This window comes from Sabethes cyaneus, chromosome 2 (assembly GCF_943734655.1).
Source record: "Sabethes cyaneus chromosome 2, idSabCyanKW18_F2, whole genome shotgun sequence".
NCBI lineage: Eukaryota > Metazoa > Arthropoda > Insecta > Diptera > Culicidae > Sabethes > Sabethes cyaneus.
This window is the reverse complement of record NC_071354.1, coordinates 151,349,609-151,368,572: the sequence shown is the minus strand read 5'-3', so window position 1 is coordinate 151,368,572 and position 18,964 is coordinate 151,349,609. Positions and strand designations below refer to the sequence as shown.

The following is an 18,964-nucleotide window of genomic DNA, read 5'->3' as shown; positions in this document are numbered from 1 at the left end:
GCTCCAGCCTATTACGCGTCATAATAGCGCCTGATAGCGTCACTATTTATTGCTTTATCACTTCCGATGGAGTGTCAAGTTCACAGCTGGGATCTTCGAAATGTTTTCGTAGAATCAAACTCGCGGAATACAATACCTTTTGGCCAGATAGATGAGTTAAGCGCATTTGAATTAAGAGCGGGATCGAGACCGACTTTGTAAGAAATAAAGATCATGCTACTACTGTCCGCTCCTTTACCCACTAGCTTAACAAATGTAGGTTTTTGGAACATCTCGAGATTTGCTCCCACCATAGCAGAAATTTGTTCATTGGTAACATCCGAACGAATGAGTGATAAGTAAAGCCAAAATTCGTTTGCCGAATTATCAACTACGGGAACGGACACAATGTTTTGCCCTGCCTGCTTCGAACCGGATATGTATTCGGGTACTTTATAAGCTGGATCAGGAACACGGGGACGTGTAGCAGCTGACGGCCAACGTTTGACCACCGGCGATAAAACAGAAGGTACCAATTTAGTAAACATAATGTATAATATTGCTGAACTAAGCATTGCAGTGCCTTTTGTAGTTATGGTGTTATAAGGTTTAATATACTTGGCAGCAAAAAGAGCGCTCTTTTTGCTACCAGCAGGGTGGCAGTCTTATAAAACCGTAAGTAACTATCAAAAATACTTACTTCAGTAATATTGTAGATTATAACTAATTCTATGAGTGACCCGTACACAACTCTTTGAAATTATGCTTGGCTGAGTCGGTTTAGTCAAAAGAGTAAAATCGAATCAAACTGTGCGAGCCAACTAGGATCGCAAATAAATTATAAGAATGATGTTTCTTATTATTTTGTTTTGTTAAACAACGATAAAGTGAAACATTCCATTCGATCGGGCAAAGCATACATAGCGATTTGTATATGACACATTCCGCCGTGACGTTACAACGTTTTGACTTTTCTTCGCACAGTATTTATGTTTTAGCTGGGAAAATCGTTGAGAAACCCCCAAATATTATTATATATTTGGAAAGAGCATAAAATTTCCTATTAAAAGTGGACAAATTAATAGCATTTGATTTGCCCAGATTGTTTTGGAAAGCAAATATGTAGCGTGACGTTACAACGCGCCAGAAATACGTCTTTTGGTTCTTCTGTTAAAAAACATGAAAATTCTGCTCTCTTTCAAATTTTATCTAAAGATTTTCTTCTATGATTTGATAAGAGATGAATACTGAACAACTTGCCGTTTTCAGAATTCCGATAGTTAGTGAAGTTAATTTTTAAACAGCTTTTACTTTTCGTGACGTTACAACGCTCTGCTTTGCACAGAGAGGGTCGTAGCTCCGTTGTAACGTCACGAAAAATCTGTTCATTTAATATTCGGTAATTAACGCTGTTGCTGCCCTCTGTACATAAGGGATAATCCAAAAATGTGTTGTTGATTTGTCTTTCACTATTTCGCCTACGTAATTGTGGGGTTGTTCACAAATTACGTCGCGCTGTGGGAGGGATGCTAAGAAAGTGAGACATAAGTAATAGCATCGAAACCTTAAGACATAGCATAATAGTTGCTTCAGAAAAGTTTTTTCATTTAAAAAGCACTTTCTAGTGGTGAAAAAATATTTGGACATTAGGGTGTCCTCAAGCAGATACAAAAAATATTTTCTCTATTTTAAGTCAGAAATGGTTACTGTCTACAGAAAATTTGTAGAAAAACTAATTTTAAAAAACTTTGTTGAAAGCTTATTTCTTACATAAAAAAAGTTATAGAGCCAAACTCTTAGGGACACCCTAAAAAAAATTTCGATCTAGCTCTTTAATAACCCTTCGTATGGCTTACAAATGTTTTAAGAAATTGGTAATCTAATTAAGTTGCACATTTTTGTCGAAAATACTAGAGCACTATCTTTTTCCCTTTAGAAACTATCACTGGCTTTTTTATTTTTATATGTACTCTTTAAGAGGGTGTATCTCGGGGGAGAGCAGCTAATCTCACTTGTTTTTTTGTGAGTTAATTTATGCCGTATTCCATCATGTACAACTTAGGGTAGAAGACTGTGGAAAATCTAAAAAAAATATTATGAAGGCAACCGTAGGTGAACATGTATAAATAAAAGAAACAAGGGATAGCTCCTTAAGGAAAAAAGATAGATCTCTACTATCTTCGACGAAAATGTGAAATTAAATTCGATTACCAATTTCTTAGAACATCTAAAAGGCGTACGAAGCGTTATTGAAGAACTAGATCGAAAAAAAATTTTTTTGAAGGGTGTCCCTAATAGTTTTGCTCTATAACTTTTTTCATGTAAGAAATATAAATCTTCAGTATTCAACGAAGTTTCTTGAAATTAGTTTTTTTACAAATTTTCTGTAGACAGCAATCATTTCTGAATTAAAATAGAGAAAATATTTTTTGTATCTGCTTGAAGACACCCTAATGTCCGAATATTTTTTCACCACTAGAAAGTGCTTTTTAAATGAAGAAACTTTCTTGAAGCAACTATAATGCTATGTCTTAAGGTTTCGATGCTATTACTTATGTCTCACTTGTTTTGAATCCGTCCGGCTGCCCGCCGTGACGTTACAACGCGAACTTCAATCAGTTGTAACTTAGGTTCTACTTAACTTATCATCATTCTTTAGGCACCGTTTTAAAGGTATTTTTGAGTACAAAGAGAATACGGATTATTAGATTGTTCGAATTTGTACTTTTCTGCGAAAGCTAAAAAGTACACCTTTTTCGTGACGTTACAACGCAAAAAAATGGCCCTATTTCATCCACTTGAAATACAAAATAACTGCAAAATTACATCCAAACTATTTTTGGAATGGATTCAGCATATATTCCTTTGTAAGTTTGTCCAAAACAAATGATATTATGAAATGTTTTAGCGCACTGTAGCAGTATTTTTAAAAATATCACGAAAAATCATTTATTTCTTGTAAATTTCATTTATTTTCGATACACGTTTTATATAACTTCCGAAAATGCTAGAATATCAGTCATGGCAGTTTTGAAAGGTTCAAACATTGCCCAATCATGAAAAAATATTCAACAATGCTAAAAGCAACTTTTATAAAATGTCTGGTTGGTATACCGGCCCGCGGAATGTGTCATATACTGCTATTTCAAGAATTTTAGAAATTTCTTTTTTTGATCATTCTCAAACTCTTTCCCTGTAGAACGAATGAAAACTCAAGCATCTATCTCCTATTCTATTCAGCCGGATTCATCATCCACGTTCGTTATGGCCGAATTTTCAACAAATAAATCCTTTCGCATGAAAGAGCACCCGAAAATACATTAAATCTTCCACCTCGAAGAAAGCAACCCGGTGCTTTTGCTTCCTTTTCCAATTACCGAAAGCACTTTTGAATGTTTGCAGCAAAAAAAAAGCTTATATTCCATACTATGGCACAGTCGTTCGGTACTGTTGCTGCCACCAAATACATTGCATTTTCTTCTCCTATTTTTGTACTCGCGTTTGCAATAACAATAACAATAATAAGAACAACAACGATGGAAACAACAACAATATTAGTATCATATCGCTTAGTCGTCCGAGTCCCAGCTAGAGCTAGCATTCCGAAACGATACAGCAAGATATACGCCATATATACAGACCGTAGATGGCGGCAGTTCCTGACAACGAGAAAAAGATATTTTTTAATAAAATAATTAGCTCTAGTGTGAGTGGAGTCGGGCTCAGCAGAAAAAAAACAGCCGAGGATGCTTTCCACCGCCGCGCCCGGTTCGCTTTTCGCTACTGACTGGGTGAGAGTGTATCAAATGAACGAACCGGAAGAAGTGGAACACCGACATAAATTTTCATAAATATCAGTTTGTAAATTTTTCTCATCTCCGCTTTCCTATTTGATTCTGTGTATGTGTGGTGCGCCAAAAAGGGGTTTAATAAGAGCCGCACGGGTTTTCTCCAAAAAAAGAAAACATGAGCTCTTGACGTGGGGACAACGTTTTTGGTGGTAGTACTTGGTGTGTTTTGGATGGTAGCTTACGGTGGAAATATGCCTTTGGGAAGAAATCGTTTCAAAGGAAGAGTTTGCAACAGTTGAGCGTTTCTAGAATCTAAACAGCAATAAATAAACTGTTTCTATCTGAATTTAGTCAACGGGAAATTTAACATGTTTGCCAATTAAAATCTGTGAGTTGATGTGAGCAGCAGTGAAAAGTCATGGTCTTTTTCAGCAGGTTATGCTAATATTTGGACATGCATAAAATGAAGATCACAAGATTTCTCAGTTGAAATGTTTTGAGTGTGAAGAACACTCTTTATACGGATTGAATTATTTGAAAATTAGGACTGGAGAGTGTCAACTCTACTGAGCACATAATGGGATCCCAAATTTTCGCATGCACAAGCATCTGTATATCTGACACCTCTTCCGACCACAACAGTAGTAGCACATTTTATAATTAGCTCCAGCTGTACAGTATAGAAAAAAGTTGATGAGCAAAAAATCCTTCACTGTACCGAATCACTTAGCGGTCTGATTCGACTCTTTTTATAGTAATGTTTACAACAGGATTAAATATTCATCTTATTTAATTATTAAATTCTTTTTATTGGGGCTTTCAACCAGTGGTTGGTTCGCCCCAATGTCCTATCATAATATACTTACGTGTCAACTGGTGTTTGGTGTGTTTTTAAGAGATTCGGTATGATACAGTTGGATTTCAAATGCGATTATTCAAATTATTTGCAAACGAAGAACTTTGACTGTAGAAAAAATATTTAAAATTGCTAATTTTTATGGTTAGATCCTATCATACATCACAGCTATTCAGAATGGGAAGAAAGATAACAACACCGGGTGGAAAGCAATGGGAAAATTAGCACCCAAATACGGTCATTAGGCGAAGAGCTGCGGTCTTGCTGCGGTGGATGGATGTGGCCATGCGGTGTCAGAGAGCGGAGAACAGTGAACAACGGCAATAAAGGATGAATGACGGAGAAATGGAAAATGTTTTTCGGTTCATTTTTCCAAAACATTTGCCCGATAAATTTCGGCGAGATTTCGCAATTAAAAGCGCACGATTCCAGTGTCAATGAGCTGGAATAACTTACGGCTTTCCGTTGCAGTTTTGTTTCGTAATTGAAATTTTACGAGCGGAAAAAGTCTTTGCTTTTAGCGTGATAAACGACTGCAGTCGGTAAGGCAATTCACTCTCGATTATATCGGGACGGTTCTTCACGGACGGAAATGCAAGAGGCAAATACGAAAAAATGCCATTTCCATAAAGTTCACGAGCATCAATGCGCCCAGGTTATAAATTTCAGAACCAGCTCGGTAATTTTCATTCAATCGTTCATCTTTTAGATTATTTCAAATGAATAATATTCTTTGATTCAAAACAATTCGCTGGAAAAGCTTAACTATAACGTAATTTACCTCAAGTTCAATTAAAATCTGTACTCTTAAAGGTCAATTTATGTGTTTAGGTTGAAAATTATAAATGTTCGTAGAATTAAATTTAAGCGTTGGAGTCGGGTCTCTTATTTCTATAAAGCTTCAATTGGCAAAAACTGCGATTGCAGCGAGTTATGCCTTCGGTTCTCACAAACGCTGGACTCTCGCTTACTCGTACGACGTACTTATGACCTTCGTTTCGAAAATCTTCCCTTGATAAAACTGTAAATTTGAAACATTTTTTCGTAAAAATACCTAAACAACACGCGACTTTAGCTATTCCGCCGACAGACACACTCACCCACAAAGCGGCGCCAGCCAGGACAACGATGGCATTGTTTCGTGGTTTTGTTAGTATTTTTTTCCCGCCATGCACTCACTACTCTTTCACTCTTTAAACTTATCCACAGATTCCTGTACGGCAACCAAATCCGGCATATTCCCGAGGGAACCTTCGAAGCTCTACCCGCGTTGAAGCGTCTCCGATTGGACGACAACCCGCTGGAATGCGACTGCTCGTTATTGTGGTTCCTGAGGGTGCTGCGGAACAGCTCGAGCAGCTCGCTGCTCGCTACTGCCGGCTGTGGAACGCCGGAAACTCTCGCTGGCAGAAATGTGGCAGACCTAACCGAGGACGATTTTCATTGCAGTAAGTCAAAGGGGGTTGAAATGTTGTGCCAACATGGGGAGAACACGCTGGGCAAAATGTTTCTGAAATCACTTTTCAGTAAAACTATTCCACTGGAACAACTATTTAGGCAAAGAAAAGGCTGGCTTTTGCACAAAAGATTTTCAGATATTTTTTGCAGAGCATTTTTTGAGAAAAAAAATCGAAAATTTTGTGACATTAATCTTTGTGTTGTATCGCAGCGATGTAAAATTTTCTCTTACATATTGTTTAGTGCACAATGTCAGAAAAATATACGTTTCTTTAGCTTTATCACAATGCCATCGCTGTTCGTTTTGCTTCCGGACCAACGAGGCTGATTATAACTTTATTTATGCCAAGTGTGCCAACTACAACGACATTTAATCCTCGGATCCAGGCCTGATTCAAATAATGGATCTAATTACGTCGGCCTGACTACCCTGTCAGTCTGTCTTGTCTGCCTCTATGTCTTGTCTGCCTGTTTGTCATTCTGTCTGTCCTATCTGTTCTGCTTCTGTTCCATACTAACAGCTGGCTGCGAAGTCTGTCGATAAAGAAGACTCAAGTCATAGTAAGACGTTTAAGCACAAAGCTTTGATTTGCTGTCCTGCCTCTCTGTCTGTTTTGTCTGTCTGTGTGTCTTATCTATCGATCTGTCTGTCATGTCTTTCTCATCTCTGTCTGCCCTGTCTGCCTTTCTTGTCTGCAAGTCCTGTTTGTCTGTTTTGTCTGTCTGTCCTGTTTGTCTGTTCTGCTTGTCTATTGAATCTATCCTATCTGTACTTTTTGTCGGTCTGTCAGTGCTGTCTGTCCAGTCAGACCGTTCTATTTGTCCTGTCTGACTCATATGTCCTGTCAACCATGTCTGTCGGTATGTCTGCCTAGTCTTTCTTGTCTGTCCTGTCTGTCACGTCTGTTATGTCTGTCGGTTTATATGCCCTCTCTGTTGTATCTGTCCTGTATGCCGATCTGTCCAGTCTTTTCAGTCTCTCGGTCTGTCCTATCATTCGGTCTGTTAGTCCTGTCTGTCCTGCCTGTTTATCCCGTCTGTCTAATCTATCCTGTCTGTCTATCCAGTCTGTCTTATCCAACCTGTCTGTCCTATCTGTTTTGTCAGTCCAGTCTGACCTGTTTGTCAGTCTGTCTGTCTTGTCTGTCAGTCTGTCTGTCTTTTCTGTCTGTCTAGTTTGTCATGCCACTCGATCCGTCCATCCCGTGAGTAGGTCAGTCCGTAATATCTGTCGGTCTATCTATCCTGTCTGTCGGTCTGTTTGTCCTGTCTGTAGATTTATTTATTCTGTCTGTCTGTCCTGTCTGTCCAGTCTATCTTGTCAGTCTTGTCTGTCCGTCGTTAGGTTTGTCTGTCTTACTTGTCTGTCTGTCGGTCTGTCTACACTGTTTGTCCTGTTTATCTTGTCTGTCTTGTCTTTCGATCTATCTGTCCTGTCTGGCTGTCCTGTTTGTTGGTCCTGTATGTCTGTTCTGTATGTCTGTCCTGGCTGTCTTGTCTGTCTGTCTAATCTGTCTAGTTTGTCCTGCCTGTCCTGTCTGTCGGTCCGTCCATTCCGTGTGTCGATCTATCCGTCTATTAATGTGTCCTGTAGGTCGGTCTGTCTGTCTGTTCCGTCTCTCCTCTCTGTCTTGTCTGTGCTGTCTGTTGTGTCTGTTTGCCCGTCCTATTCCAAGAACGTCGGAATTTCCAGGAACAATAAGCATTTTGGGGCTCCGCCGCAATATGCGCTTGATTAAAAAATGCATTAAAGTAATTAACTCAAGTGGGTAGAGTACACTCAAATTAATTATCGCGTTGAAATTACGAGAAAAGTTATGTGAATATTTTCTATCCAACTTTTCCCGTACTATTTACCTTCGTGAATTCAATGTAGTATGGATTAGTATGCGTGCATTTACATGGAAATCAGATAGATGTTATTGTATTTTCCAATGATGTTCAACTGAAAGTAGTGTAACTCAAGTGGAAAGGACATGTGGATTATTCTGCGTGTAGTACGCTACTCTAAAGTTAATCACACGCATGGAAAATTTCATAGGCACAAGCTTACGATGGTTAATAATAAATAAAAATTCTTCATAAAGTTTATTTTCTTCAGACTTGGGTTACACGCTCCCGAAATTAATCCAAGTCCAGAAATAATAATATGCATTTCTCCATTTTCCACTCTGATTATATGGGTAAACACGAATAAACATTCCCGAAATAAGCAATAACGTATTTCTATTTATAGTGGAGAGCCATTAAAAGAGTCTCTTATTGCTTTCGATTCTCTGCTGTATCCTAGAGGCATATTGCTGATTTGCTCTGGCCGTCAAATGAACCTCTTATCAGCGTGCGTTTATGTGCACATTTGCTGACCCTCGAAACGTTTCATTGCACAGCACTCTTGTATGTACACTTTCTTGCCGTTCAACGTTTTTCACTTTCTCTCAATCCCTTTTCTCCCAACCCACGCAGCCAAACCGGAGATTGTGACCGAACCCCGAGATATCGAGATAAGCTACGGCCAGACGGCCGTTTTCACATGCAAAGCCGTTGGCGACCCCCGACCGGAAATTGTGTGGATGTTAAACACGAACGAAATCCACTCGGACGATACCCGAATCAATGTACTGCCGGACGGGTCACTGCGGATCGACGAGGTCACGGCAACGGATGCCGGCCGGTACGAGTGCATGGCGAAGAACGACATGGGCCAGGTGCAGTCCCGGCCGGCTCGAATGATTGTCAACAACGAGGTCATTGAAACGGAATCTGAAGCACCGAAGTTCATACAGACTCCGCCGGTCGAGCTGGTACTAGCCGAGGGGCAACCGATTGCGCTGCACTGTGTGGTGTCAGGTGAGTACTGGACGGGGGCGGGCGGGGGTCTGAGTCTATGCGATGCGATGTTCAATATTTGCTAAAGCCTTCAAATTTTCGGAAACAAGCCATGTATTTATTGACGATCTAGGATTAGGACAGTATTCTATAGTGGTCAACTCCCCTACGGATTTTATTTCAATGTGAAAGCATTGGGTATTACGATTGGTGCATTTATGTGGTCGAATTAAATCAAATTAAATGAAGCCATTTAGAACGGTAAATGATGCACGGTCTTAAATATTTTTACCTACAAAACGGTTGAGCTAATCTAGCACTTGGTTTAAGTGAGTCGCCTTAAACTATACAAACTCGAATTTTGAGTAAAAAAATGCTCCCTAATCTGTTTTTGAATTCATTTCACCTACTTTTCCATTCAAAACTACCCGGAATCTGACGGTTCTGAATAGTTCCCACGAATTTATAGGTGATAATATTTGACAGTGCGGACCACTATCTATAACATAAAAAAATCGACAAACGCCTAATACAGTTACATTTTCAGTAGAAACAGGACGTAGTGTTAAAGTGTTGTCGGTAGTTTTTAGAAAAACGTGTTATTTGTTATATGAAAGAAATGAATAAATATAATGTTCAGTACAGAAATAAACCCGCTTGAAAATTAGTCATCCAGCATGCAGGAAAATCGATCCAACCCTTCAGAAGCCCACGGGAAAAGCGAAAAAAAACCTTCTTTTACACAATAAATGCTTCAATTTTATCACACCTTTCTAAGTTTCCTTTTTTCTCCCAGGGGTCCCAACACCGAGCATTATGTGGAAATTTAATAACCAAAACGTTCAGAATGGCCGCATCAAGCTTTTCAGTAACGGGTCGCTGATTTTGCCGGTAGCAACGCTGGACGACGGTGGAATGTACAGCTGTTATGCCGGAAACGCCATTGGAAACGTGTCTGTCAATGCCACCGTACACGTTAATGGTGAGTGCAGTTAGGGCACGTTTTATAGAAAAAGTTTCGGCTATCTGATGCAACTGCCGTTGGTCATGTCGTTTGCGTTCGTAGAGCAGTTTCGTTATCAGATGAGTTTATGTGAGTTATAAAAAAGAACATTAAACAATAAACAATAGGGCCATTGCAAATTATTAAATTATTGTTAAAGATTTGGTCACCTCCCCCCCCTCTTTAAAATTAGCTTGAAAAATCTGAGGGGGGGGGGGGTAAAAACAGAATTTGTGGGAAATTAGTCAAATTGTTTTTTATAAAATGAATTGACTGTGAACTTTACTGCCTAAGGAACTTGAAAAATGAATGTGTGGAGTGTTAACGCTTCTAACGCGAAACAGAAATGGAAATTTGAACAATCGAATTTCCGAAAATGGGCAAAAATTTTTGCATGGATAAAAATAACATACAGTAGAGATTTGTATAACGCGGATTTGTAGAACGCGGATTTCTATAGCGCGGGTACCACGATATTTCTATAACGCGGTTTTTCGCATATAGCAAATACACGTAGCATATGGATATTGAGTTAATTGGGGCTAAACTCGAATTTTAAGCGATTTTGAACAGATACGACCGTGGTGTCTTTTAAGAAGTTGTAGGGCATATAACAATTGACTCTCTAAGTGATATACGGAATCCACAAAGTTACGGGTTGGCCTGCTGGAGGTTCCGGAATATCCGTTGAAATTTTCGTATTGGTAAAGTTAGTTAAAATTGGTAAAATATTTTTGAAGTAACTAAGGTCGGGTAAATGATACAAATTAAAAAAAAAAAAGTAATAAATAAGTGACCTTAGGAAGTCGTAAGGTGGTCCTCCGGAAAATTCAGAATATATCGTGAATATTTTGAGTGTAATTTGACTACACAAGAAGTATAATTCGACTACTTGTGACTCAATTTGGCCATTGGATGGTTTACCGGGAGGAAATTCAAAGCTTACCTGAAATTGGTCACTGGAAATGCAAATGTTTTTAATTTGTAACAGTTCAAAATAAAATGGAATATCAGCAATCCTCAACTATATAGGCCGCTCACGACTCGACATGGCCGCCAGAACGTTCACTGGAAAATTAGGATTTTCCGTCAAAGTGAACAATAAATGAAAATTCATGTTGAAGTCCGCGTTACAATTTGAAAAAGGTTTGATATAAAACATTTCGGATTCAGAAACAGAAATGATGCAAATACTGCAAATGTTCGCTGACAAATAAACGAGGTTATTTCGCAAGTTTGTTGAAATTACCAATTTCGCTAGTTTAATTTGATAGATGTGGTATAGTAAACTGAACAACGGTAACATTTACTATACTTACAAATCTAATAGCAAATATATCAACTTTTGTGTAAGCTCTTCGCCAGGTATTGTGCTCTTCTGGGAAAATTTTAACAGAAATCTAACCATCGTAGTTAGCCATGGCCATTCCGTAATCCGCGTTGACGGTATCTAATATTTTTATGGGGTTTGCCTGCGAAAAAGTGAGAGAGAAGTATTAGGGTACATGATCTATTAGTTGCGCCACTAAGCACAATATAACTTCATTTTGCTTGTTTATTGAGGTACATGCTTCAACTAATGCTTGTGAGATATAAATTTATCAAATACAAGGTATTTGTCACAAGGCAAGACAATTGCTTTCGTTGTACGAGAAGCTTTATAAAGAAAAAATTAATCATCCGATTCAATTATATTGTACCAACAGTTGTGCTAATGTTTCCTTAATTAAGTTTGGTGTTCCTTTAATTGTGTTATTCCATATACATTGCTAGGTTGCTAAGTGAAAAAACATCGTAGCAAAACTATAGATGAGCGCCTATAGTTGTGCGCTCCAACTGCGCGTTAGATTTTGGAAAATTGGCATTTTAGCAAATAATGCTTTAATTTTAAATGGTGTAGTCTAACTACCAATACTTCTAAAAACTTGTTTTATATGATGAATGTAATTGTTTTATCTAAAATGCTACTGTGACGAAAATATGCATTAATAATGAATAGTAGCGCAACTATTGGTACTACCACAACTATTGGATCAACTACCCTATTGCTTTTGTTTTCACCTTTTCCTGGACAATTCAGAATGTGGCTTCTTGTAAGAGCGAACAGGCTACAAAAACTTTATTGCTTTCGTCAACGCGATAAGCAGTTCGATGCCCTTGATCATCAATTTTATTCATTTAATATCGGATCTTGCGATGCATTTCATAGTGGCCAGGATGAGTTACAAACCGCTGAATTTGTATTCCTATTTTACATTGTTCAATTCGAGGTTGAATGAACATAATTCCGAACTCAAAGAACAATTTTCGCTCGTTGACCACTTTTACGGATGTTCCGGATTTGTCGGAGAATCGCATGATGACTTCTCAATAGCACGGATTGTTTACTTTACTTATATTACGCCAAATAATAAGCCATAGGGACTTTAAGAAGGATTTTGAAGCTATGAGAAGACTTCACAGAAATGAAAATTTAGCGGATGTTCCGGAAGCTCTGGAAGACCAACAGGGGATTTTTTCTGTCTCACCAAGCATCTGCAAGATGGAAAAATATATACTTGACATCTTTCCCAAAGGAACCATGGTCGTATTGATTCAAAATTTCGTAAAATTCGGGTATAGCCCCAATTAACTCAATTTCCATATGCTACGTGTACTTGTATAACGCGCTTCGTATAACGCGGTCCCAATTACCCGCGTTATACAAATATCGACTGTATATATGAAAAGCAAGAATAGATTTCACTTTTAAACTTTAAGTAAAAATGCTTAAACAAATTTTTTTTACTCGATTAAAAAAATCTATTTATTTTTGTTACCCCCTTCAGTTACTCAAAACCGGAAGAACAAAAACTTTATAAAATGTTTGTAATGGCCTAAACAATAAACTATAAACAATTTATGTAAATCTCTATGTATATCTCTCAGAAACAAGAAATGTTCGATCACTTTGATTCAATTTAATGCATCAATTGATAGTAGGACTGTCTCAGGGAAACAAAATCTGAAAAAGTTATACATATATAAAACATTTTTCGAACCAGTTATTATCTATAATTTGGCTGAATATAGTTAAATTTCGTATTCACAGGAGAGTAAAGTACCTTTCCGAGAAGGGATGGCTCGATCACTTTGGCTCAATTTTTAATCATTTGGTAATACTGTCTCAGTCAAGTAAAATTTGGAAGTTGTGTATGGGACATTTGCAGAACTAGCTGTTATCTATAATATTGCTGAAGAAAGTTTTACTAACTAACTAAATGAACTAAGCTTAGTTCATTCTGTCTCCGTCATATGGAGAAGGCTGCTCAAATTGATACAGTATATACTGATCTTAAACCAGCTTTCGATCGAATAGATCACCAAATTTTGCAACTGGCCTGGGGATTCTAATGTTTGTCTGTTCCACAGGAAAGTAATTTGGGATCACTACTTTTCATCATTTACTTCAATGATGTTTGTATCGTTATCCGACCGGGATGCAAACTTCTACACGCGGATGATCTAAACATTTTCCTTGCTGTATGATCTGCAGAGTCGTATGAACAACCTTACTATAAGCGTCAACAAATGTTTAGTGATCTCCTTCACTAGATGTAAAACGCCAATCCAGTATGATTACAGGATCGAAGAGTCTCTTCTTCAATTTGTCGTCAAAGACCTGGGAGTAGAAATGGATTCCAAGCTCACCTTCCAATACCACTATTCCAGCATCATATCCAAAGCAAACCGAAACTTGGGGTTTATCATGCGCTTAGCTAAGGACTTTCGAGATCCGTACTGTCTGCGCCCTCGAGTTTTCCTTAGGACACTGCCTCCGTTATATGGAGCCCCTGCGCACGTCTCTGGAGTTCAAGAATCGAAGCTGTGGAACGGCGATGTTAGGTATGAATTACGATTTTTCCCATGGTCTGATTTATCGAATCTTCCACCGTACGAAGACAGGTGTAAATTAATAAATATGGACACCTTGATTAAAAGAAGGGATGCTTCGAGAGCTATTTTTGTAGCTAACAACATCACATGTCGGAAACATCACCCAGCTAGCACCAACTCGTATATCAATGTACGAAAACTATCGTAAATATCTCCTAACAAACTCGAAATGGTAACTAAAGCTGAATAAAGTGGGATCAAGTTGATTTTTTGTCGTATATAATGATAATGACTGACATACATACGATTTTCAGCACAAAATCGTAGAGTAGTCGGATTAATTAGATGTTATCGTATATAAATACTTATATAGTCGTAAAGCTCAAAAATATTCGTAATCACGTATATCGCCTCCAAAATAGTACGGATATTCCAATTTTGCGCATGAAATACGATTTATTCAGCATGTATATCTGTACGTAATGCTGATTTTTACCTTTTTTATACATATGAAAATGCTAGCTGGGTCACTATCGGTCACAGGTTTAGAGCCCAGCTAGCACCAACTCGTATATCAATGTACGAAAACTATCGTAAATATCTCCTAACAAACTCGAAATCGTAACTAAAGCTGGATAAAGTGGGACCAAGTTGATTTTCTGTCGTATATAATGATAATGACTGACATATATACGATTTTCAGCACAAAATCGTAGAGGTGTACGGAGCGACTCGCGCTTAATCGGATATTATCGTATATAAATACTTATATAGTCGTAACGCTCAAAATTATTCGTAATCACGTATATCGCCTCCAAAATAGTACGGATATGCCAATTTTGCGCATGAAATACGATTTATTTAGCATGTATATCTGTACGTAATGCTGATTTTTACCTTTTTTATACATATGAAAATGCTAGCTGGGAGCTTAACCATATACACCATAGTGTAGTCCTGTCGATCCAGAACTTCACTGCACTGCTCGTATAGGTGTAGCCTTGGGAACTTTTTTGAAAAAACTTAACTTGAAATTTGTATGGGCATTTTACTTAATGAAGGCGCATGGTACATTGTGAATATGAGGAACGTTTAAGTAACAGTTCAAAAAGAAAATGATACGGTTTGGAAAAGGATGATTTGATTACGCAACAAGCATTTCTAAAATCCTTTTTTGTTCACCTGGAAGTGTATTAAACTTTTCTCATACTGATAATACGTTAATTGCGGTTCAAGTTATTCGTTTACGATACAGGACGGTATTTTCTCTCTATTTAACTAAATACGGTGGCATAATTGAGACAAACGTTCAGAGATGTTTACAATAGTTTTGCTGCTGGATAACCGAAAAAAGCATTCTTCTTTGCCTTTTCTTTGTTACGTATCATGTTGAATAAAACAGCAATTGGAAATTTGCAACTATACTCCAACAAATCTGGTTTGATGGGCAGCGAAATTGCCAAACAATGGATGAAGGAGGTGGCTAGGCGTTGGGATCAACATTCCGATACATTGTTGAATGGTCAATAAGATGGAGCGCTCAACAGAAATAGGAGAACGACTGAAGATGATGGACAAGCTATGGATCCACTAACTTTGGACGAGGTTATAAAAGCAGCGAGATAGCTGAAAAATGACAAAGCAGTTGGAAAGGATGACATCCCTGCTGAACTTTTGAAAGTCGGGAGCGAACTTTTGAAAGAACGGCTGCAATCCATCAGGTTATACTAAAAGGTTAAGACTGAGAAGGAAATTCCTACGGACTGGTTAGAAAGTCTCATGTTCCCTTTTTACAAAAAAGGCCTTTGAATCGAATGCAGCAATCACCGAGGCATTACTTTCCTTAATTATGCATACAAAATTCTCTCCCGTATCCTGTTTCTCAGAACAGACTGATGCCGTGGCTGGAAACCTTTGTTGGCGAATAGCTGTGCGGTATTCGAGAGGAACGCTCCAAGACGGACCAAATGTTCACCTTGCGACAAATCCTCGATAAATTCCGGGAATTCAACTTGCAGACTCACCATTTGTTTATAGACTTTAAGGCGGCGTACGGTTCGATTAAACGCAATGAGCTGTAGCAAATTCTGCTCGAACATGGTTTTCCAACAAAACTGATAAGGCTGAAACGTTCTCTTGTTAATGGTTTTAATCAAGCATTAGGATAACGGGTGAAACATCGGACGCGTTTGTGGTTTGAAGTAAGATGACGGGCTATCGAATTTGCTTTTCAACATTTGGAAGGTGCTATTCGAAGGGCAGGCGTGTAGAGAATCGGTACCATCTTCACAAAATCTCATATGCTCCTAGCGTTTGCGGGCGACATCGGTATCTTCGGTGTTAACCGTAGAACTGTGGAAACAGCGAACACGCGTCTTAAATCATGAATCGCATGAATCAGGAAATCTACCAAGTAAACCAAGATGCGGCTATTGTGAAGCGACTAAACCACGGCAGGCTAAAATGGGCTGGTCACGTAGCAAGGATGTTGGATGAGAGACCAGCGAAAACAGAGCGCGTACCCGTTGGATGAGCGCTGTTGACGTAGCTACTATAGCAGCAGGTGTTAGGTGTTACTGGGCAGCGCAGCCCAAGCCGAGAAATGTGGAGACGGCTCCTGAATTTGGCATGGATTCGATAAGTGGATTGTCGCCAAAAAAGCCAAGTAAGTAAATGATGAAGGAGGTGCTATTGGACATAGTTGAAGATGACAGAGTTTTAAAAATTAATTCGTGGTCCGGTTATAAGTAAATGATGGAGTAGCCGCAAATCGCTCAGAAAACATTGACAATCATTTTACTTCTGCCATTTAGGGATCTCTTACGAAACGTATGTAATAAAATTCAATGGCATCATAATTTTGACAAAGCGGAACAATGTATTGGCAATTCTAGACATGCTTTGGTACCAAGGCTTGAAAGTTTTTGTGGTATCATGGTATTTATGGTATCGGAACGTCTTCATTGATGAACATCCATATGAAATTAATACACCAGCGCAATTTTTCAAGATACGCAACATGCAAAAAAACAATATTACACGAATTTTTGCTTTTCTCATTACATTTGTAGGGGTCAGTCCCGGCGTAGTGGCTAGCATTCACGCCTCTCACGCCGAGGACCCGGGTTCAACAACATCTAACAAAAATAATTACATTTGTAGTTTCAATTCAGAACACCAAACATGCATACCGGAATTAACGAGGAGAAAAGCTAATAGCACTTTCAGGTGAACGAAAAAAGGAATTTTAGAAAAGCTTGTTGCATAATCTAATAATCCTTTTCCAACAATATCATTTTCCTTTTGATCTGTTACTTAAACGTTTAGGATATTCACAATGTACCATGCGCCTCCATTAAGTCAAATGCCCATACAAATTTCAAGTTAAGTTTTCTCAAAAAAGTTCCATCGGCTACATCTATACGAGCCGTACAGTGGAGTTCTGGATCGACAGGACTACACTATGGTGTATATGGTTAAGCTCTAAGCCTGTGACCGATAGTGATGTTTTCTTGTAAGTTGTTGAAAAATGAAATTGACGCGTCAGAGATCCCGAGAATTCTTTCGACCAGAATTCCACCGTACAGTGTATGGAATGCATGAAGCAGTCCAAGAAATGTGCCAGGGTTTATCATTTGTTCGAATTGCACCACTCATCAGACTATTTCAAACATAGAATACTTCAGTGCAACATGCTAAGTTAGTGTTTTTGTGTTATTTATATTTCTGTAATTGTATTTGTATATAAAAATGTTTAAAGTAAGCTTCCAGACCTGTATGTTTGCCATTGTACATGACCATGACAATCTATGTAGCTAATTTATTTTTGTAAGGCCGGTGATTTTATACCGATTTGAGAATGATGTCAAAGTTGTCAACTCCAATTGGCTTTTCCCATACATTTTAAGAAAACTCTGTCCGTTGATGTTAGAATAAAGAAAATAAAATTAAAAATTTCTAGTTCATTCATCTGACCTTTGTGGGTTTCAATGAAACTTGGGATTGGGGAAAAGCCCACTTGAGGTCTACCCTTAAGTGCGCGTAAAAACTTCACCATCTTTTGACACTTTGACACTATTACAAATTTGACGTATATACTACAAACAATTACAATATTAGCATAGTACAAATTAGCTGAATACACATTTCTAACTTAGCATATTACATTATTTGCCTTAGTCTATTTTTAAAACTACCACTTGATAAATCAAAGTCAAACAATTAAAGACGTCACACATCGCCTTTAGGGGTTCGTTTTGGTCATAATCTGTGCAGTGGAATACAAGGCGCAGGAAACCACGGGATCTTACGTTTCTGGAGGGTACATTCAAATCGATTTCAGATAGTAGGGGATTGTCCCCTGTTGTGAAACGGCCCCGGTTGTGAAACACCCGTAATTTTTAACGTTTTTATTGTCCTAGTGCTGCCAAGTTGCTACCAACGTCTAGTCTCATAGTAATATAACTTTTGAGCAAACAACGGTCAAACTTCTACATTTACAATGCTTTGTAGGAAAAGTGTTTGAAAAAACACCCAAAAAAGTTTTTTCGCATGTTTTGCAATTGATTATTTTGTGTACCAAATGGAAGAAAAAAGCTCAGGCAAAGACATATAAGCTAAGTTTTGGACCTCTATTTCATCACACAGACAAATTTTAGGTGAAATAATTGACTTAAAAATTGTTATACAGCCCGGACTCGATTATCCGGGTGCTCATTTTTATTTTCAGCCCGGATAATCGAATCACCCGGATAATCGAATCATCATTTTTGGTACAAATTTTTTTTTGGTATGTCAAGTTTTTTGACTTTTAGGTAGGGTAACAAGGGGTAAGAAGGCCCGGTGGGGTAAGAGGGACCACATTGATTTCGCCAAGAAATCCTTAAATTTTCTACAAATGCCCCAGTATGTTTTGTTTATTAGACTATCTAAACACTTTCGAGACAACCTGTGGCACTCGGCCGTATCCAACGTCAAAACTAGAATCAAAACAAACTTTTCGTTCGCAGTGTCTTCATGCGATATAATTTCAGCAGCAACAAATTTAAGGTTATTCAGCAAAAAAAGTTATGTATTTTGTCGTTTCTCTTACCACTGACTTTAATTGGGCAATTCGTGTTCTGTGTGTGGCGGAAAAGGTATATAAAATAGTACGGATTGAGACATAAAAGCAAA

The 18,964-nt window shown here is 38.2% G+C and overlaps 1 protein-coding gene across 2 annotated transcripts in view; it reads left to right on the top strand.

Annotated features, from left to right (window-relative positions):
* LOC128738427 (peroxidasin) overlaps positions 1 to 18,964 on the top strand; it is a 285,835-nt gene that overhangs the window by 129,534 nt on the left and 137,337 nt on the right. For both annotated transcript variants that reach the window (XM_053833533.1, XM_053833532.1), the window contains 3 exons: positions 5,836 to 6,074; positions 8,548 to 8,931; positions 9,707 to 9,892. In XM_053833533.1, coding sequence (XP_053689508.1) covers positions 5,836 to 6,074; positions 8,548 to 8,931; positions 9,707 to 9,892 — 809 coding nt within the window. The remainder of the gene's footprint in view (positions 1 to 5,835; positions 6,075 to 8,547; positions 8,932 to 9,706; positions 9,893 to 18,964) is intronic.